A 22,781-nucleotide genomic window follows, 5' to 3' on the forward strand; every position below is an offset into this window, starting at 1 on the left:
CTATTATGCATGTGCATGTAGAAGAACAGGTTAGATTGTAGCGTTTATTAGTATCTTAAGCTCTATGACAAACTTGGATGTGTTGTACTAATTCTCATGGCATTCCCAGCAGCTGTAGTTCGCATCCATTGCACCTCATTTGAAACCCTAAATTGGAAGCCAAGTTGCGAGAAGGGCGAGTGAAGTGTTGAACAACATATTTTTTGGAAATTATTTCACAAATAAGATTTTCAAAAATTTCTACACCACTTCAAGCGAGGAAAAAGTTTTGCTTAAATGTGAAAGTGGAAAGGCTTACTTATGACTGGATAGGTAACTTTTGCAAGGGTGTGCAATATTTTACATCATCAGGAACTATATTACCTTCTGAAATAATTACAATTTTAAAAGTATAAGTCTGTAACTGTAGGGTCACTGAGTCGCTGCTGTTGCGTGTGCCTCTGCTGCTGAAATTGAGTTGAGAGACCCTAGAGCACGTGTCTCTGCAAAAGCATGTACGTCTTCAGTTTGTAGGCCTAGGAAGAGGGACGGGTAGCTAGTAAGTAGAAAGCTTTATTGGGAAATAAATAAAAGTGATAGCTGAAGCATTACCCAGAATTCAGTTCCTTGGTGTGCTGCCATGTCTCTGTCTGACTTAGGCAAACTTTGTGTGTGTATTACATCTGTTACTCTGGTGGAAATGTCAGCTAGTTTGTTAAAGTGAATACACAAAACCAAATTCAGCAGTCAGTATGGGAAACAACGCAAAACAGTCATTTATATTTTAAGAGATTAATTCCCCCCCAAAACACACAGATCTACTTAGATTAAAAGGAAAATATTTTTATTAGTGAATTACTTTTTTTGATTGCACTGTTGCTTCACACTAATCCATGATTAACAAATCAAATTATCAGTTTAAGCCAAGTAAAAAGGCAACACATTTGAGTAAACATGGAGACAAGCTCTGGTGTATTTCCTAGCACGTATAAATCAATGTGATAGACTATCATAGCACACTTAATAATGCTGTTTCTTAGAGTAACTAATTTGGAAACCATAAGAAGGGCAAGGAAGTGCTGCATACTAATCTCCCTAATTAATCCTCCAACTAGTGCAAAAGTTAAGGTATTAGAAAGAAGCAGAATGCCAGTGTCTCCCCTCAATTTAAAACCAAGGTCCTCTGTAATTCAAGTATGATGTGCAATATTGCTGCCTTTTTTTTTCTTTTTTTTTTTTTAAAAGTCAAGTAATTTGGGGAACTCTCATGTAACTGATCACTTAGGGTTGAAGCTAGTCCATATTGCAGCCAGCTTCTACCATGCCTTCCACCACTGCTGCACCTGCATCTGAAAGATTTCACTACTGTGAGCATGGTATATTATCCTCAGTCCTTAGTCTAACTCAGATTCTCAGTTAACTGGGGCATGGGAACTGAATTAAAAATAAACCTCACTATTAAGCATTATCCACAGCAGCACAGTTTATTTTAATAATTTATACCAGTTTTAAAAGCATACAACCATCAGCAACATACAGATTTTCCTAGATAGCTCTTTGGTTTACAGCACTAGTCTTATCTGACATTCAAGTTTTTCTTCAGAAGTGCAGAAACAGTTCATTGCAATTGCATGCATCCCGTATAATGACTAGGCTCATGTGCTTTACCAGCAAGACTGAAAAATGAAAAAAAGCAGCAAACACCGAAGTGTTTGTGTCCTGGACCAAATTTTACCGCTTCTTAATCATGTGTTAAGCAAGATCCAGTTTCAACCTGACAAATTTCGACAAAGAGCAAACAAACATCGCAAAATGTCAAGTAGTTACAAGCAGGATAAAAAAATAAACCTTGCTAATAAGGGGCTGCCAGAGTCAGGTCCAAACTCCAGCCCTACAAGCCTAAACGCACAAGGCAGACATTCAACTAAAAGGAGGCTCATACATGTTGTAATAAGAACATAATTGCATACATTTTCAAGTCAGCCAGGAAGCAACTTCATTTACACTGGACCTTGCGTCTGAATTTTTCAGATGTGAGTAGTGACTTTGCTCTCAGGTTTCAGAATAAGAGAACTTAAAGGGACTTAATTTTTGGAATGTTTTGGAAATTAGGCCCTTTTGAGGGTTCTGGTCTACACCCAAGAAATAAGCCTTCCAAAATGAAGTCCCGTTGACATTGTTCACTTTATACTTGTTGACATCAATAGCCAAAAATACCCAAACCCAAAACGTTTTAAATGTGAACAGGAGCAGGACATCGCATAGAGGGAGCACACCAACCTTCATGAAGACTGAGGTGTAGAAACATTGAAGGGATTGAAATAAGTCCTTTCTCACTAGAAATATATAAAAATTCAAACTACCATAATTTTTCATGACCTGTAACATTAAAGTGATTTGATCAATTTTATCCAAAACTTCATATAAACGTTCTTTGCCTCAGGGCTAAATACAGGAAGGTACAGCCAGTACAAATTTTCTAGGGGAAAAACGCGTCATGGAGCTAAAATAGATACTTATAAAAGTAGTTAATCACAATTTTAATTATGACTCCAATTTCAGACATCCAAACAAGCTAGTATAAGATTAACTGAAAGCAACAACCATGTCAGATATGAATTTTTAAGGCACAAATGAGTGTCATAGCACAAGAATGTAACTATTTATTCCACCTTGAGAGGGAGAAGTGGCTTGCATGACTAGATAAGCATAAGTGTATAGAGCTATTTGAATAGCGCAAGACAAAAAAAATGGTCATACTGTGAAAGGCATGTTGTGTATGTTTAATTTACCAAGCTAAACAGTTCTACTCGTGCTTTGGCAAACCTGAACTTCCATCTGTGTACCACTGTCCTGTACCACTTGGATTTTGAAACATAGTGTGTTTTACAGAAGGCCAGTAGGGTAAGGGATGGTTGCAGGTAGAAACACCTAAGCACTTGTACAGTACATGACGGTGCTGGATTTCCTTGTAGATGTTCGGCTACTTTTGGTTTTGTGTCATTTTCTAAGTGTGAGTGAAAGAAAAGGATTTCAGATTATAATAGGTTAAATTTGCTCAGGGCGGAGTCTCAGGTAAAATGCAAGATGCCTATTCCTAACGTGTCACTTCATACCAGTGCAGTCTTACTGAAATATGGGGCATGTGAGGCTGTAGTTTGGCAGCCACGTGGAAGCTGTGAGTAGATTCTCAGGTGTGCTGTTATCATCTACCCGAATCCAATTTCAGCTCCACCTGGTTTTGAGCGTTGCCAGAGTATGGAGCTTAAATTTGTTTTCTTAATTTTGAATTGTCATTTTCACTGTAATATCACAAATTGATCTGGTCACGGTTCACGGATGCATTCTGTAAAGCAGTATAACTGTATTAATTAGAAATTAAAATCAAGAAATAGCAGCCTTTGGTGGAGAAGGCAATAGTCAAATTAGTTTCTCTTTTCTGGTTATTCTTCCAGTGCTTTTTCCTCAGCTTTAAAAGTTATGACATGTTCGCAACCAAATGAAATGTATTAAAATTACTGCAATATAATTCCTTTCGCCATTATTTACTTTAAAATGGCTTTAATGTTAAATGATAGGAAGCTGAAATACACTAGAATACTAGAACATTTGTTGAGAACACTTGAGAATGCTAGTTTTACATACATCTGTTCCATGCCATAAAGTGCATTTATTTGCTTTCTAGAACATGATCCAAATCTATGAAACAAATCTAGTTCCAGGGGTTTGTACGGAGTCCTCAGTTTTGTGTGTTTTAAGGAACCAAAACGGGCAGAAATGTAAAAGCCTGGAAGGTACAAATGGTCTTGGTTAGATGAATTTAGACCCTGTTCACTTATTAGAGACAGTATGAAGTAACACAAAATCAGGAACGAACAGGACTGTAAAGCAGAAATATATGAATTCTGTGCCCACTGTAGACATCAGAATCCTTTGATGCTTCCAAAGTCACTTTAATTGTATCTGTGTGGCTTGTAACAGCACATCCAGATCAAACAAATGTAACTGCCCCCGTTTAACACAGAGGAAAGGGTGACCTGCCTGTAGTAATTGTAGTTAAGTATCAGATTCAGGATTAGAATACAACTGGCTTATTAAATGTTCTAATTTTTTCTTTTAGGGCAGTTTGCACTCAAGTTTACTCAAGAATTAAATATTTGCTGGGTGCCTTGTTCCTAATCCTAAACCCTCCCTTCCTTTTGTTTGGATTGTGTGTGTTCTCCATGCTTACCTCTGTTGTTACATTTTCTTCTCTTTGGTTATTATGGGGAAAGTTTATTAAATGAAGCAAGTCTTGCAGCATCGCTTGGAAATGGTTTAATTTGATGTTAGATTTAGTTCTTAGGTGTTCAGAATAGATGGAAGCTCTCAACCGACTAGTCTTCTATACCTATGAAAATTCTTGTCCTGGAATGTGTTAGCTGGGGGAGACAGGTGCCTCTCTGGGTTGTGACACCTGTCATTACAGACTTCTAATCTGTTAACTACTTTTTGCAGGATTAAAACCATAATCTTGAAGTAGCACTGGAAATTGGCAAGAGGCAGTGATGGACCCTGTGTCTTAGTCATGTTATCTCTGTGCTATTCAGAGCAGGGGAATATTATAATCTGCATAAATGGGTTTCTTACCGTCTTTGGTTTTGGGCGCAGTAAACTACAGCAATCCAACCTGAGGAGGAAGAAATATATCCCCTTGTTCACGTAGTATATTCAGTCAAGTAGTAGCATAAGAACTCAAATGCCAAGAAGTACCATCCTTTTAAAAAAGCAGACAGGGATCAGTAGATTTGTCTTTTGGCTAGGGGCTTGAAGCTGAACATCTTCCCCTCTGTTTTAGGGGAGCATCTGAGTGTAAGTTTACCTTTACTCACGTAAATACCTATTGCTACAGCATTTTGCAGAATCAAGTCCCACATTAGTCCCAAGTCATTAGTCTACATTATTCCCAGAAAGGTCACTTTTCTTCCAAGTACTTCGATTCATCAGGTGAAAGATTAAGAACTGAACACGCATAGGACTGTTCTTGCCACTTCACATGTTTGTGTTTGGTTGTTCAGGGACAGGATTTTTTGTACACAACATGAAAATTAATGCTAGTTTAGGCACCTAAATTCTTTACTTTTCCTCTGTAAAATGTGTTTCAAAACAATGTTTACCTTGAGTTTCCACTTAACAGAAGTTACAAACGCATCTTTAACAAAGCGATAGCCTTCAGAAGAGAACAAATAGTTGCTTGTCTACACAGCAAATCAGTGCCTGTGCTAAAAATAAACAAACAGGAGCAGTCCCTTATGGTGTCTGATCAATGTCTCCCTCTTTTTACTTATATGGGGAAACATTTAAAATGAAAGGCAGGATAATGTAAATAAATGCTTCAAGAAGAGGAACAGCAATAGTGGTTCTTTGAGAAGTTCTAGTATTTGTGTTATTTTCTTTTCTCACATTTGAAGGGATCCAAACCATTAATATGTGTTCATCCAGGTTTCAGAAGACTCGTAGAAGTTTAAACAAGTGCACTGAAAAAGTTCGTGTTTGTAAACATTTATTTTCTTGAACTGAAAAAGGCTTGCATCAGCACACATTGTACAGCCTTGCAAATTACACAAATTGAAAAAAGTTTGTTTCATTTATGTGCAATGAATCTTTAATGTCCAGTGAGCATCTGCAAATGATGAAAACTTAAACCATTAAAAAAGTTTCCAGCACTTATCGAACACAATTATCTTAGCGTGAAAAGGAAGATAAAGAGATCCATACTGGTGGGAACACAATTAAAGTGCAAACATTTTATCACTTGTGAAGATACATTTTAGTTTCTTCACATTTTTGCTAAAAAGAAGAAATATTAAAATGTGATTCTGTGAACATTCTTTGTAAGCTATTCATATTCCCCTTTAAATAATTATTAATCTTGCTGGATCAGAAGTGAATCCTTCAAGGGTACAACCTACTTGTAATTTCTTTTGACGTTGCTGGAATGAATATCTCAAAAGAAAATGACCATCTAAGGAGTTAGTTACTAAAATTATATATTGGGTTTTTTTTTTCCTTAAAAAAACAAAACAAAAAGCCACAGGGGACAAAGAATAGGTTAACCTGGAAGATCTGGGGTAGTTTGCTAGAAAATGAGTGTAATTCCTTGAAAATGGTTCTCTTTTCCCCTCCACCAATCCTCAGGTTTCTGCCTTGGAATGGACAGCTGTGTGCTGGCTGTGAAAAGGGATTATAAAATACAAAACTGAGTATGGATTTTTATGAACATTTGCTGTACAATAGAACTTTGTATCTGATACAAGAATTCAAAAATATAAAACAAAACTACTATAAAAGTAGGGGGCATTTCAACAGCATTCCTTGTAGAAAGCTGCCCGTCTCAAAGATGATTCCTTGCTATTGTCTGGGATTAACTCTGTATTTTTTTTTTCTTCATCTTGCTGGATCACTGGGTTATTTATTCTTCAATGGCTAATGTCATATGACAAAACATCCCAGGAGTCTCTACGAAGAGAACAGAAACCCCATAACATCAAGCCAATCAAGGAGAGGAGGACATGGAAGTAGTAAAGGCTGAGTGTCCACTGATGTAACTGCTACTGAGAACTAGCCCTTTCCAGAACATGAAAGTCATAGTGCTTCTTGCTTGTTCTCAGCCTGAACTTGTTCACTGAGGTACTACTTTGTTTCTTCAATGCATTCTGAGCAGCTGACATTGTAGGGAACGTCGCTAGAACCGTGTAAGTGGAAGCCAAGTCACTAGGTTTGGATGTCTCAGTGTTCACGCTACCGTCTCCGCTGCCACAGTAACGACGATGGTGCTGCTGCTGTGTTTGTAGACACTGCGAATCCCGTAGCCACCGAATCTTGGCACCAACTTTTAAAAGTTCTCCAAATAGTTTTTCTGCTTCCATACGAGTTATGCCTTCTGGCAGTTCAGTAATTTCTAGAACTTTTCCCACAACTGAAATAAGAAAAACATTGAATCTAAATTGGCCGTTGTACTTAATGATACAACACACACAATGGAAAATGAGTTATTTCATACTTGTATCTCCAGTTGGCTGATACAAGTACACAGACATTACATTTCTGGTATTCTAGACAGCCTTTTGCTTTCACATTTAGCACTGCTTACTGCCACAAGCTTACAAATAAAAGCTGAGAATACAAAATCTCGAGAGAGGGAAAAATAATAAAATAACATCTAATTTTGCAGCAGGTTTGAGAACTCACTATAGCATCTCACTGGGTTTGTTTTGCCTGTTAATTCTTCACACATCACTGTGCTAAAAAACTAGTCTGCCTTCTCCCAAAAAATCCTTTCCAGTAAATTCTTAGAAAAGCTGATTTATTTGTAACTTTCTGCAGAGTTGATAGTAGGTGTCACTTGCAAAAGAAATTCTTTCCAGTAAAGCTATGAAGATAGAGGATGTCAGGTTTTATCTGGGTGACATCTTTACCAACTCCCAAGGAGCTAATCCTGTAGATCTCCTAATACGTCCCCCAAATCCATGTGCTTATTCATATTGGGGGGGGGGGGGGGCGGGGAGACAAAGAGAAGCACAAACTAATTTGTGGTTTATGGTTGATTTCACATTTTGTGCAAATAAAAGGAACTGTGGGTATATATATTTAATATAACAATATTTAATGTAACAATATAATAGAAGTTATGTCCAGTAAACTGACAAACATGCCTTTCCATTTAGTACTGTCCAATCCTGATCTTCTCTGGTCTTTTCTCCAGCCTTCAAAACTACACTTTTCTCATTTACCCTCCCTCTTCCCCTCTCTCCAAATCAAGTCCCCATCCTTATGTTTACAGTGTTTGCCATGTCCATTTCTGTCCAGTTCTCTTTGTTCTGGCCCTTTTCTCACCTGTGCTTTTTTTGTTACATTCCCAGCCCATCACCATAATTCATTTTTCTGGAGGACTATGTCAATCAGCAATTCCATACCTGATTCTCCTGCACCAAGATCTGCTGAAGCAGCCTTCTTTGCTGGTTTCTTTCCCCTGTTTCCATGTCTATTTCCAGGTTGACACTGGAAAGATTGACATAAATGATGTACTTTAGTGACAATGCACCAGTATCTTAAAATGTCTAGGTTAGGTCAGTGAAAAACGGTGCAGAGGAATGTCTGGAAAGTAATCTGCGCTACCATGGTACAGAAAAGATTTTCATGTCCAATTTTAGTCTTGGGAGTTTAGCAATCCTGCAGTCAGGCACATTCAATCCTTGGCTCCAGAAGAAAGGGAGAAAGTGATGGAAAAAAAAAAAATAATCACCTTAAATCTTCTTGGAAGAACACCCCCCATTCCCTGCCCCCTGGTCCATCATATCTTCTGACTGATTTCAGAGAGAACTGAGCAAGCTAGAGGTAGGGGGTCTGTGTGTCTGTCCCAAAAATTAAAGAGATGGCAAAACTTTTTAGCTTTGCTAAGACTAATATTTTGGTTTTGTTTTTTCTTATAAGAAACAAACCCACTCTTTGTTTAGAAATACCTACATATATTTTCTATTTTTTTTAAATTGTTATTCAAATTAAGGAAAATCCCTTTAGCAAAAATTCTCTTTGATTTTTGGAACCACTGGCAAATTGATTAAAAAAAATAAGCCATAATCTACACTGTGCCCAAAGCTAAATTTCAGGAAAATGTTTCTCATTTTTTTTTTTTAATTAAAAAAAAAACCCACAAGAAGACAAGAACAATGAGAAGTATCAACACAGAATAAAACCATTACTGGAAAGCAAGCACCTTCCACTCAATTACTTTTCTAATGCAATAACATATTTCCCTATTCACGGTGGTTATAATGGTAGCCCTGAATTATTTTTTTTCAGTGTTGCCAGGAGATTGTTCTCTTTTATACCTGTTGGCTTGTTACTTGTCCACGTAATAAAGATGGTGGATTGTATTGCAGGGGTTGGCCAAGCAATGGGTATCTGGCATCTCCTTAAAGAGAAAGGTAATTAGAAGGGTTTTTCTGTTATATGAAATCTTCCTCCAAGTTCCTCTTACTATGTATATCTTACACAGAAGAGAAAGCAGAATAACAATGCACAAAGTAGTGTACTTGGCTAGGCTAACAAAGTAAGATTTGGCACAATTAAATAAATGTAAGTCAGTCACATACTGGTCACAAGTGAAAAGGTACAAGCTTTCTTGCATTTAAGGATTACACTGAAAGACACACTAAAATTTTTCTTCATTGCAGTCTTATCTAACTCCTCTCCTTTCAAAATGAGCTTAATAAGACTAAAGCTCCTCTCAGTGTAGTAGTTTAGTAATTTTCATGGTTATATCCCTGATCCCAGGTACATCCTCACATTCCTGTTTGCTCCAAGGATCCCCAGAGACACTGGAATAGAAGTTTTTAGTAATCACAGAAGATTAAGGAAGTTGAGAGGTATACTTTACAACAGACAACCTGGAATTTTTACAACATGGGAATACAAAGCAATGACAAAGATTATGCAGCAGCTAAGACAAAGACAGACAAGAAAAAGTTTTCTTTATCGGTAAGGAAGGCGTGCAGAATTTTCCATAAGTATTCCTTTAAAGTCACTCGTTCTGTAAAATAGGCCCATTCATTTTGAGTTTGGGAATGATAACAAGACATCTTTGCTCACTGACAAAGAGGTTTTTATTATTAGGTTTTTACGTGTTATCAGCTATCACATCTCAGTGAAAACTGCCTATTTTCTGTTTTTCTGTTAACATGGCAGTAGAGGACTGAAATTCTTCTACAAGGATTTTTTTTTGTCTTTGGGTGAGTACTATCGGAAATACTAACTGAAGTAGCAGCAGTACTGGCTACGGGCTCTAGTCCCATCTGGCTAGTTTTTCTACAAAGGAATGAAGAATTCTCGCTTAGGCAGTGGTTCGATTCAGTGCATCATCAACTAATAAGTGAGTCTGGCAGAACATTCACCTCAACATCACATTTCTATATCTTTTCCCCCAAGAGACAATATGCCCACCTAATGTATTAAGATCCACTAGTCCCACATTATTTATTTCATTTTTGTAGCTCTAAAATTATATCCCTTGTGACAGTGTGTATCAAGTTCTTGATTTATGGTTAAAACTTGAAGTTAAATTACATCAAACACTTTATTAATATTTTCAATGCTGAAATGGGGAATTTCACATATGAGAATGCTAGTGGGTTATAGTAGCTTTCACCATAACAAGATGATCAAAAGCTTTTGAGAACACAGGGGACGATATCAGTGCAGAGAGATAAGGTGAAATTTTACATGATGCTTGAGTGGGTAAAATTTTGATGATGCTGCTTCAATAGCATTGCCAACTGTGTCCTGGGCTGCATCAAAAGCAGTGTGGCCAGCAGGTCGAGGGAGGTGATTCTGTCCCTCTGGTGAGGCCCAACCTGCAGTGCTGCATCCAGCTCTGGGGCCCCCAACATAAGGACATGGACCTGTTGGAGCAGGTCCAGAGGAGGCCATGAAGATTATCAGAGGGCTGGAGCACCTCTGCTGTGAAGATGGGCTGAGAGAGTTGGGGTTGTTCAGCCTGGGGAAGGGTCCAGGGAGACCTTTTAGTGGCCTTCCAGGACCTAAAGGGGGCCTACAGGAAAGATGGGGAGGAACTCTTTATCAGTGAGTGGAGCAATAGGACAAGGCATAGTGGTTTTAAACTGAAAGAGGGTAGATTTAGATTAGATATTAGGAAGAAATTCTTTACTGTGAGGGTGGTGAGACACTGGAACAGTTTGCCCAGAGAAGCTGTGACTGCCCCATCCCTGGAGGTGTTCAACGGTGCCCCAGGCTGGATGGGGCTTTGAGCAACCTGGTCTCGTGGGAGGCATCCCTGCCCATGGCAGGGGGGTTGCAACTGGATGATCTTTAAGGTCCCTTCCAACTCAAACCATTCTATGATATGATATTCTATAATATTACTACTAAAGCGAGCCACAGTTCATTAGAAAATCCTCCTATAACTTGTATTTTAAAACATTCAAATAGAAAATATACACAAATTTTAGTTAACTAAAAATATACCTTGTCCAGGGACAAAAGGTCTAGAAAACTGGGACACAATAGAAAGAGGTGTTAACGTGGGACGGATGTTCTTCATGTTTGATAGCTGAGCTGGTGCTGGTGATTGGGCCGGTGAGGTGACAGGACTACCTAGTTGAGGACTATGCTGCAACTGGAATAAACAACAAGTTAGTGTTTTAAGAAGTACCTAGTTGAACAAGCTAAACAACACCTACAGCATTTAAAGACCTAAGTAGAGTTAAAATAGCTATATTAAGTATAATTGTAGCAGATTTTTATTCCCCAAAAAGAGCTTTTGAAAAAACATGCAAAGATGCAATTTATGCAAATTTTAAGTCATCCTGGAAAACAAAACAAAACCCTCATACCTGTGCAGCACCGTCTAAAGTGCTAAGTTCTGTGGACTTCTGCCCCCTTTGATGATCACAGTAATATTTATTCTGTTTCCACTGTGGAGGTGAATGGTTCCGAGGCTGAGGGTTGTTAGGTATGTTTAGCTGCATCATTACTACTCCTCCACCTGGTGGTGATGCTACCGCTACAAGACAAGAAATCAACAGGATACAGTCAGTTCATCATACATTTCATTTTTCATTTTAGCAGAACAGATGCGAGTTTAAAAAAAGCCAAAATAACATAAGGAATGTTTTCCTAAATAAGCTGAATTCTAGAAAACTAGAGCGGTATCTTCTGTACAATTACATTTCCACTACCAGATACATCCGCAATAGGTAACTCCTCTATTTGAGAGGACTTCCCAGAACTAAGACAGATAGTGGAACCACTGAAACTCATTATTGAGAATATTTTTGAAAGAAGTCTTTCTATTTAATTGTAGTTGAAGGTATTCAACATTCATGGTAGTTACTGTCAGAGCAATGTGCTGAAGAACGTGTGGTATTAAGCAAACATGCTTTATTTAAAAATAGAAGCTACCTAATTAGTTTCACATGATATACATCAATATGGACTCTGAATGTTTGATACGATACGATGGCATACAGTAGGAAGACCTGGAATCAACCTTTAGTCTGAGGTAGAATTACCCCCATTTACAAGTTCTATACAAGAATGTTTTTCTGGGCAGAGACTGCAAATTGATCCCCACATCCGGCACCACTTCGCTGCTGTGGTAGCTACAGAAACGCCAGAGTCAGGGGAGAATGGCCGAACAGCCAACACCGTTCCATGAGGTTTCACATGAGGAGCTGTGATGAGAGGCTGCCGAGGGAGCAGCCGTCCTCCCCGTTTGACCTGGCTCTGGCCCAGGTAATTTATATAACGTCCTGTTTACTTGTAAATGGTTGTTTGCAATTTCCTTCTCTGCTCTACCTGCTGTTTACACCTTTTCTCAGAAACCACGATTAAAACACATGGTTTAAACATAATTTAATCATCCACCTTTAAAGAGGGAGTCTACAATCTTCTTAATTTGCTACCTACGTCATAGCATTAGTTAGGAGCAGTCAGATACAGATTATAAAATGCTTTCGTCTTGTATTTTTTAAAATGAGCTATTGTTTTCACTACCCTCAGGCTCCGCAAAAAGACCCCTTCAAAAAGCAAACCAAACCATGTAGGATAATGAACTCATAATATTAAAACTATATTATCTTTTGTAATTTGTATTCTGAAGTATTTGCTATATTGATATTTATAAAAATAAATGAAGTAATATTAGCAAAGTTTTCACATCTGTACTTTCTTTTTAATGGCAGAAAGTTCTACCCATGTGTCACAGATTAAAATGGAAGCGTCAGATATCTGGCCAGCTTTAGCACAGGATATAAATTTAAGACTCCCTGCTCTGTCCCTGTAAGGGCCACATTGCAAATCTTTCTATTTTGTTGCACAGCAAAATAAAATATAATTCTGTTTACAGACAGCTACTACATAATCGTAATAAAATAAAACACAACAGTTTCCAAGCGATACAGCCATAAACTTATCCCCATATGTAAACCTGAGATGTACCAAACATCTATATACACACCACATTTTACACAAGAAAGTTTGATTAATGTCTATGTTTTATGCATATATTCATAAATATTATAAATTATACTTATTTACACCTTACTGTTTTATATTATTGTATTTTATTCTGCAGCACTCTAGCATGCTCTTTTGACTTATCTCTGTTCTGTGAGAACTGAACTTCCAACAAAAACATGCTTGTCTTTCGAAACCATCTAAACACCATTTCTAAAAAAATGTCAGAACCTGAAAATGGTAATTAAACTGCAAAAGAAAACTTTGTACATCCAGAAAAACTTTTTCCACAGCATTTCAGTAAATGAAAATAAATGACATTCTTTTTGTAAACAAGCATCCTGCCAAAAACGAAGTGTCATAGAACGTGTAAGTCAGTTCGCAAACACTTTATCACCTGTCAAAACCCATGAGAAGGGAAACCCAGAAGAAATCCTTGAAAAAGCTTCCCAGATTTGCCGTCTAGTCCTCTATAACTTTTTCAAATGAAAAGAAACACAACTCTGCTATTTGTCTGCGTATGTCCTCGTCCTTACCTCAGTGGCCTTGATTCATCTTCTCAGTATCACTTACTGAAAAGCATGCTTTTCTTTAGTCTCTCAGAATTTTTTCTCCCTATGTTAGAGGGCTTCCCCTTTCCCCAAGCGTCTTTAAATCACAGTTTAACTGGTTTGAACCAGGCCTTCAAAACTGCATAAAACCAGCACTTCCAGGATAGATTAGGAAGGTAGAAGAACCAATGAGCACAAGAACAATTTCAGATATCCTGAAACAAGTCTTCCAGAATTAAAGCCAAAAAAGCTTGAAGCAGAGTCGAAACAAAACCAAACCTGCCCATGAACTATAGTACACTGCTAATCCAGCTACCTTGCCGCTTAACTGCATGTTATCTGTTTACTAATAAACAGGTTCTAAAAATACCTTAAAAGATAAATGTCTGTAAGAAACACTACATCTATAGTAGAATCTAAGTCATTGACCTAGGTTTGTTTAACCTATTGCTTGCAAAATACTGAGATAGCAGTATTTGAGATTACCCCTTTTTGGCCAACCAAACGTCTAATGTATCAAATTCCCTATTGGTAAAACAAAGACAGCACTGCTATGATGTTCTACAACCTCTTGTTTGGAGGCTAACCCTAGTGCTCTTAATTTCCTGAGCAGTCCATCAATTTTATGGTTGGAAATTCAGAGTTTTTAAGTGTTTGGATATTAACATTTATAAACATTTAATGGATATGACAAGCTTTATGTCACCACTGCTTTCACACACCACTGAGGCTGCTATTCATATATCTTCTAAAAATTACCCAAATGTTTTGTAGATCAAAACATTCCAAACACGATTTAAGTGCTTCTGCTAAGTGACACTTATCTGCTGAAGGCTGCCCCCATGAAGTCAGCTATTGTTTCACTTAAGTTCCAAGTTGTCATTTTAGAAGTTACAATAATAGCAATTCAGATGAAGTATTAAAAAAAAGGAAACAAAACTATTTGCAGAGATGGCACTCAGGCTGCAGTTGTTCTAGCAGTTAGCCACGAAATCAATCTGATAATTTACAACAGATTTCTAGACAGAATGGCTTACATGAAAATCCCAATAAAATATACCTTTTATTGGCTGCATGATGGAAAGACCAGTGGGCGAACTTTTACATGATGAAGGTGGAGACACTATGCTGTAGTGCACAATGGAAGCAGCCTGTTGTGGCTTTGACTTTGATGAAGGTGGCAATAATGTAGGAGGTGATGGCTTCTGACTTGAATGGTTGCTATAAACTATGAAAGTAAAAGCAGTAAAATAAGGCTACCATAAAAACAAAACACCCCACACAGCCTTGGAGTATTTCATTTCGCTTTTTGTCAGGTCAAAAAGCTACCTCTCCTCTCTATCCAAATGCAGAACACTTATAGTTTTCACTGTCTTCTCAGAAACTCTTAAGAAAATCGCTACTGCTACTCCATTAAGTGAAATCTAGAATGCTCCTTGAGTAGAAGAGGCAAGTATACTGCTTCCAAAACATACCTTGCTTGTTCTATCAATTGCAAACCCAAATCTCAAAGTTTTCAGACCCATGGAGCTATTCAGGAAAAGATGAAAGTCATTCTGCTAACAATGTATAGTTCCCATGTCTGTCTCAACGCACAAGCAGACAAGCAAGGCATTATGATGCACGTTACCGAATTCTAAGTAACTTTAGAGCTTTCAAAGATAAACAAACTGAGATGTCAAGTTAGCTTGCCTCCACTATAACTTCAAAAATGGAACACAGAAGGAAATATAATGCAGTATTTAATTATAAATAAAACCCTTAATAGCAAATATCCAATCACCCAGCATAATAATAGCAAGTCTTTCAATAAAACCTTTATTCCCCCAACCTGCACACGGCTGTCCTTGAAGCTGCTGAGAGTTGCATGGTGATGATGTTCGAGGAAACTGTATCTGCTCTGACCCAGGGGGCTGCAAGTATCCTACTGATGAACTGTAACAATAATAAAAAAAGAAAAAGAATATGACTAACAGGCATTTACACTACATTAATTTATTCGATCATGACTGCTGCATTTGCTGTCCACACATACTGCAAATCACTGAGATTTTAATTTTTAAAATCAATAATATCCCCATCTACCCCCAAATCTACTTATTCTTCAGAAGACTGAAGTTTCACATCTCTTCCTTGGCAAAAACTTATGCCCTGCAAACATTAAAAAGCTGTACCAATTCACCTATTCCGATATACTGTTTTTGTGTTGATAGGGCTATATCGGTATAAAGACATGTACAATAAGAATGAGACAACAGTTTGTCATCTTGCCCAATTAACCAGAAGTAGGTCTTGGTTAAACGATCACCACAGAACGTACCATGAGGATTTCCGATGCTGGAGGCTGGCCCCATGCAGCTCAGACAGCTCATTGAGCACGCCTCCGCTTCCATGTAAAGTAACACAGCCTAAAGAGATGATTGCCTTTCCATGGCTTTACCAAATTGGGCATGGGAAAAGGAATATGACTCAAGAACATAACCAACCTTTCATTTGTTTGTAATATGTAGGAAAAGAATAACTTTACAAGTTTATTTATGCCAGGTATTATTCAGGGGAAAAACAGGTAAGTAACAGGCATAGGCAAATTCTGTCATACCACTGACTGATCGTACTGCCAGAGCCAGAACATCAGCTTGGTGGACCATAATCAGAATGCTGCCTATAGAATCCTGTACTCATTTCTGTACTAACAGATAAAGTAAACATTCTGAAGGTACAAGAAAAAAATATTTTATTAATTCAAATTCTGGAAAAAAGTAGCTGTAATCCTGTTCAACTTAACGTTTTAACCTATGTTGTCACAAGAAGTTTGTTCCATCCTTTGTCCCACAGTTCAATTACATAATTTTAATTTAAAGATCCCCTTCCATCAAATCAGACAAAACTCAGTGAAAACTAAACCAGATGGGTTTATATCTGCGTGGATGTGTGCTCTCACACAGCTTCTCATCTGTCTGCTGATTATAGTTTTCAGTAGTGACCTGCAGGTTTGAGACTACTCAGTTCCTGCAGAACACTATTCTGCTTTCCTTGTCAGAGTGCTGCAACATAACTATTTGGATAAAAGCAAGACGCTGTCATTAGTTGCTAGTTTGCTCTGAATTCCTAATAAACGTTCCCCTGTTCAAAAGACATTCTAAATGATGCAAAAAAATCAAGCAACAAAACTTCAAAAAAAATATCTGGGATTATGTCTACCTATGGCTTCATTGAACCGCAAATATAGCTACAAAGAAAAGGGTAAAAAGAACCTTCAGATACAAAGAATAAGAATTCAGATTTAAGTAGATGAAGCCATGCAGCGATGACATAGATACTATTTAAGTCTCTGCGCTCATAAAAGGATGAAGCAAGCTGCAAGCAAGGTATTTTTAAATGATGCACATTTGTAAGTTCAAAAAACTAGAGAAAGGAAAAATTGTAAGAAGCATTAATCCTAATGGATCCTTTTAGGTATCTGTCTATCTGTCCTTTCACAAATACTCAAATTGTGTTGGGGACGCAGATGCATACACAGGAAGGTCTGTACATGTAGACCAATTTCCTGTTACCAAGGTAGGTAAAGAAAAAGTTATTTATCAAACAAAAGCCAAGCACAGGAAAGAGTTCCTATACTTGTTTCATAGCCAGCTTTGTGCCAGCAGGCCTCATTAGCAACACGGACAAAGTAATCTAAGCTTCTTCCAAACAAAGCTCCAAAAAGGAAGTCAGTCTTTTTCAGGCATTCAGATTCCCTTTTCTCTACACCTTATTAAAGTAGTATCTTTGACAAAACCAGTGAATATGGATGGTCATCTTAAATGTTACTGCAAAAAGGCGTTGCTGCTGAACACACTGGTGTTTCATGTATAAGAAAAGGAATGAAGAAAACTTAAGACAGGGAACTCTAGTAAAGTATTGCTGAAAGTGATATGGAAACAATGTTTTCCAGTCTAAGAAGTATGTCCCGATTAAAGTAGTACTGGTTGTTTTAGTTAATTGCAGAAGAGCAAAAATAAACAGATAATGAAGTGCCTGTAAGTTTGCTGTTGCAATATATTTTAATATACACAACACTATAGCAGATCCTGTCAGTTATCCAGGGCAATTAAGCCTATTTGCTGAGAAATCAAATAATGGAGTTAAACTCACCTTAAATTATTCTGTTGACCTGATGGAATGACACTGTAGTAAACTGGCATTCCTGTTGTGGGCAATCCTTGATTTGACTGACTGGGAATTATAACAGGCTGTTGATACGTCTGCTGGGGCACTGCTTGCGAACCTTGAGGCACCGAAACCTAAAATTGAAAACACAGTAAGATTTTCATCTGCAGCCAATGTTCTGTTCTTTCTCTTGACCATCACCTAGAATTTTAAGAATTTTTAAAATAAACAGAAACTGAAAGATCTGCTGAAGTTTTCTAAATCCAGAAGACTAGAGATAACAATAGTTGAAATAATAGTGCTTTATTAAAAAGAAACACACAAACAATTTTTTATCTTCATCCCCCAAAATTGAAGTGTTGGTTTCAAATGACTCCGTCAATTAACAAAAGAGATTTTCTCTACAATAGAAAGTGGGGTGATGGGGAGGGAAATCTGATGAGCTTTTTCTTCCCCATCCTCTGAATCGCAATTAAAGACAGCACTTGGCTTTCAACAGGACTAGAACTTGTACACTTGTGACAGATTTTCTTCTCACTTCAATTGTGGGGGTTTTTTTGTTTTCTTGGTTTTTTTAATTTCTGTTCCCAAAGTCACCTTTGACACCTGCTTGCAGCTTTCTACCATTTACAAAGCAATGTGCTTAAAAAAAAAATAATTAAAAAGTCATTCAAACACACAGAAGAGTGATTGGAAAGTTATGAATAAATTACCCACCTGATAAGATGGCACTGAAGGGTATGGAACAATCACACCTTGAATTTGATTCCCAACATTGTTGTGTTGGCCACCGACTAGATTTTGATTCTGAGACTGCTGAACTCCAACTAAACCCTGGTAGTTTTGTTGCTGGTTAGGCAAAACCTGGTAACCTGAAATTATACATTTAAATCTTACTTGCAAATAATCAACATATTTTATACACAGTTGGCCACATGAAAATGTATGTGTAGCGTTTTCCAATGCCTTTTTAAATTTGGAAACTTCAAAAGAGTTGCACTTATCATGCATATAAAAAGAAGCGAACATTAACAGATTTATTCACACTATACATACTGTTTGCAGTGCTGCTCTCACATGCTTGCAATATTTATTTACACTTTAAGTGAGTTACATGCATTAACACCTTGATTTGATTGGTGAAAGCTGAAAGCATTTGAACAAAGCATGCTAGACAATATAAAAACCAATTAATTGTCTGTTATTATGAACAAGGCCATTCTAGGTACTTTAGTTTTGAAATTCTAGTTATGCTAAATCCTACTAGTACCTCAGGTGCCCTAGGGATGAGAGCATCTTGACTAGGATTCAAAACTGAATCACACTTCAAGAAAATTTGTGTAAGGCACATGCACAAATATTTTAGAAGCGACGATTTCTCCAGAAACCTGTAATGCTAAAAACAACTTGGAACTGAGGAACAGCTTCCAGGTAAAAGCCACGTTCATATACAGTGGAAGACATTTTATAGTCAAAGTTATCTTGGGGGGAAAAAAGAAAGATTTTCATATTCACCCCTGTATAGTGCCTCTACAACAATTTATTCTTGCTTAAACTGGTATCCTCTGCTATCTTTCAAAAATGGCCTAAAAACCCCCAAACTCCCCAAAACCAAAAGCCAAAACAACCCCAAGCACCAGTGACAAACAGGAAGTGTGTGCATTTATTAGGTCCAACCTTAACTCCTGCCTTTTTTGGTTTTTTTTTTGAAAAGAAAGCACACAGTAGGTAACTGCTACCATGATCAAAACACATGCAGAACACAAGTTCTTTTTGTCATACTCTGTTACACGAGTATGTGCTACTTACCACATCATCAACAACCCATAAATGTTAGTGTTTCTGAGACAAAGCCACTTATGCTCCAGAATAACAAAACTGGGCTTGTCTAGATGCACTGACGGCAAGAAGAGTCTGTATTTAACTTGGGCACATTCACATTCTACTGACTGTGACATTCCCCATGCTCCCTACCTTGGTAGGCAACTACAACAAAGCGCATATAGCTGCAAAAACTCACTTGGATTTTTTCTTTTTTAACTGTTTAAAAAAATTGCATGGTCTGTTTTGAAAATTATTAGTCAGTTAAAACAAAAGACTTTTTTTTTGCAAACAAAACCCCCCAATGTTCATTGATTACATACATACAGGGTACAATGAACATTGTGAATTAACAGTCTCAGCTGACTGTCTCTATAGAAATTGCAATAAAGACGACTTAAAAAAAAAAAGAGTGTTAATATAATCAAATGTTGGTTCAGAAAATTAAAGGGAAGACGGTTCAGTTTGTTAAAACCAAGAGAGCTCTTCACTAGAAAACCACAACATACTATAAATATTTTCAGAGTACTATACAAAACTTCAGAACAACGCATGCTTGAATTAGGATTAGTAACTAGAATTTTTAATAACTCTTAAATTTGAACTGCACACAAAAATCCGTCTCATATCTGTAACAAACAAAATGATCTGTGGCACCTAAAAAGCAGCAGAATGGGAAGCTGCAGCATATGACAGATACAATCAATACATCTGCAATCTAAACCCCTCATTTCCCAGAAACTGCAATGTAAATGCATATTTTTCAGCTTTTTCTGGCACTTCCAGAGACAGGCATAATCAATTTTGCAAGCAGAGAGAACTGGAACAATATCAATTGACTGCCAAGAAGGCTCCCCACAGTGTTCCAAAGAATGCTCTATTTTTAGCTTCACAATTTCACCTCTGCATAGAGAGTGGTCTGACAGAAATGCAGCACTCAGCAGAAAACCCACACCTGCCATAGCAGATTGTCTCATTACACAGAAATACACTGAAACAGTGGAGGAAAAAAAAAAAAAAGAAGCGTGTTTCTTAATATTTACACAATTAATAAGAAATCACTGTTGATAAAAGTTAACTCACAGAATATAGAAATACATTTTCTGAATAACAAGAGGGAGAAATAGCCTTTATTGAAGAACAGGAGAGCATGTACAATCAGTTGGTCACTTGGTTAACAGGCTACGCTTGGTTACAACTGTTACAGCTACAGCTATCGTTCCAGCTCTTACAGTTTTCTCACTGGCCTCGTGAAGCAGAAGCTAGCTGAACTTCAGCTGACATCCCTACAGTAACTGTAGGTCAGATAAGATTTTTAATCAACCTGTGGTTAAGTCTCATGGTAACTCGGCCTCATTATCACGGCAATCGGAAGTGCCTTTTTCTTAAAGAGAGTTTTCTTCTCCCAACATCTTTTGGACAAGGAAAGTGCTCTTATTAAAAGTGAACCCCCCAAATATTTCACCTGAAACCCCTTTAAAAAGGAAGCCAGGAAGCAGCTGAAAAAGAGACCGGTTCACTGTGAGAAATGTAAACCTCTCAGACAGTGTTACGGCCCCGAATCCAACAGCTCATAAATAGTCAGGCCACTCCATAACATTAAACCACAAGTGGCTTCAGTTGCCATGCTCTCAGAAGCTGTCTTTTATCTAAATTTGTGTTTGGAAAGTTATTTCATAGTTAGTAACCACTTTATAAGATGAATAAAACGCACGGCTTTTATGTAATGCATGATTTGTTAATTCTCACTTTTGACCAGACACATTGCTAGATTAGCCAAGTAACATGCTGCCTTTTGTCTCAAAAACAGCTGGTGCTAATAAGCTTCAACCATTTCAGCTTTGTGTCAACTTAATACAAATATTTAAGGTTTAAGATAAATCTAGAAGAGAGATCATTTCAAAATACACCATCTCCCAAGCAGTTTACAGAACAGAAAACATGGAACCTTCCATCTCTAGAATGCTGATTCAAACTTCCCTATAAAGCAGTATATCAGAGCCAGCAATGGCTAGGTAGCAATTCGCAGATTTTGAGTTAAACACTAACTATGCAGTTGCTAGTAAAATATTTCTTTCTACATTAGTGCTAGTAAACACCAAGTAATAAAACAGGATTGAATGGAATTATGGGCTGGACCACCCCTTCACTGCTTAAACGCGATCCCTTGATGTCAGGGTTACAGGTACAATGTACATTTTCAAAGCACTCAAGCAGAGCTTTCTTACTTTATTTCTTCTAGAACACGGAGATTTTAGCTGCTGATGCTTTTCACCCTGTCCACATTACAGGCAGTGAAATTCAGTTAAAACGAAAGAGCTAAAAACATACAAGAAAGAAACTTACCTAACAGGAACCAATTCCTCCCTTTGCATCTGGGTGCTGATGCACCATCGCCCCATGCTTTCAAATTCAGATTGTTTTGTTTAGCTACATATATACACCGGGCTCTCTCCGATTTACGAGTTTGTGGGCTAGTCACATCGGGTGCCCCCATAAGTGGGGAAGTAACCCCAGCTGAGCCTCTGATTTTTTGCTATTAAGTAGTCTAGGTATTAAAAATTCTGAGGAAGGAAAGCAGGTTGTGTAATACAGTCGGGTAACGCATCTTTAACACCAATGGATAAAACAAATCGCAAAAATGAGTCTTTTGTTTTCCTTTGAAAAAATGTCAATATACTTTCACTTCTGAAGAGTGAAAAGTGCTGCTCTATTTTGCAGTAAGCAGGTACTAACAATATTTTAAAATGATCTGACAACCCTACCATAAGTGGGCATCACATCTTGATGATTCTGCAATGAAATAATCCTGTGTAAAATTGTGAACTGAACCTTGAACAACAATTTCAAGTACTGCTGCTATTGGAGCACTTCCCAGAAGAACTGCAGAAGAGGGAACCATCCCTCTTACAGGTTAGTTCACAGAACAGCTATAAAGAAATCCAGTTAATATTTGTAAAAGCTGATATTTCATCCTATTTCTGTAGAGCAACACACAGCCGGGGGCGAAGGGAGGAATCAAAAAAAAAAAATCCTTCTTCCTGACGAAAACTCAAAAGGACACTAAGTCTAACATATTAAACTAAGACATGGTGTAACAGCCTGATTTTTAAGGATCTCTGCCTCCAAACATCACTAGTTATTTCTGAAAGTTTTGACTGCGAGTCAAGATATTAATTAGAAGTACATTTTTGTTTCAGGAACCCAAATCTTACTGAAGAAGTCATAATAGTATTTTTAAATACAGATTATCAGAATAATGGTAGC

At 37.5% G+C, this 22,781-nt stretch overlaps 1 protein-coding gene across 14 annotated transcripts in view; it reads right to left on the reverse strand.

The window, feature by feature from the left end:
- Positions 1-1,444: 1,444 nt before the first annotated feature.
- The window catches only part of R3HDM1 (R3H domain containing 1), an 89,330-nt gene continuing 67,993 nt past the window's right edge, over positions 1,445-22,781 (reverse strand). For 9 of the 14 annotated variants that reach the window (XM_063342405.1, XM_063342400.1, XM_063342396.1 and 6 more), the window contains 9 exons: positions 18,411-18,565; positions 17,679-17,827; positions 15,361-15,479; positions 14,605-14,772; positions 11,370-11,539; positions 11,002-11,152; positions 8,850-8,932; positions 7,935-8,019; positions 1,445-6,937 (listed from right to left, as the gene is read on the reverse strand). In XM_063342405.1, coding sequence (XP_063198475.1) covers positions 6,570-6,937; positions 7,935-8,019; positions 8,850-8,932; positions 11,002-11,152; positions 11,370-11,539; positions 14,605-14,772; positions 15,361-15,479; positions 17,679-17,827; positions 18,411-18,565 — 1,448 coding nt within the window. In that variant the 3' untranslated portion in view covers positions 1,445-6,569. The other 5 variants (XM_063342403.1, XM_063342401.1, XM_063342395.1 and 2 more) reach the window with 4 other exon arrangements.

Source organism: Chroicocephalus ridibundus, chromosome 7, assembly GCF_963924245.1.
Source record: "Chroicocephalus ridibundus chromosome 7, bChrRid1.1, whole genome shotgun sequence".
In the NCBI taxonomy this organism is placed as follows: Eukaryota; Metazoa; Chordata; class Aves; order Charadriiformes; family Laridae; genus Chroicocephalus; species Chroicocephalus ridibundus.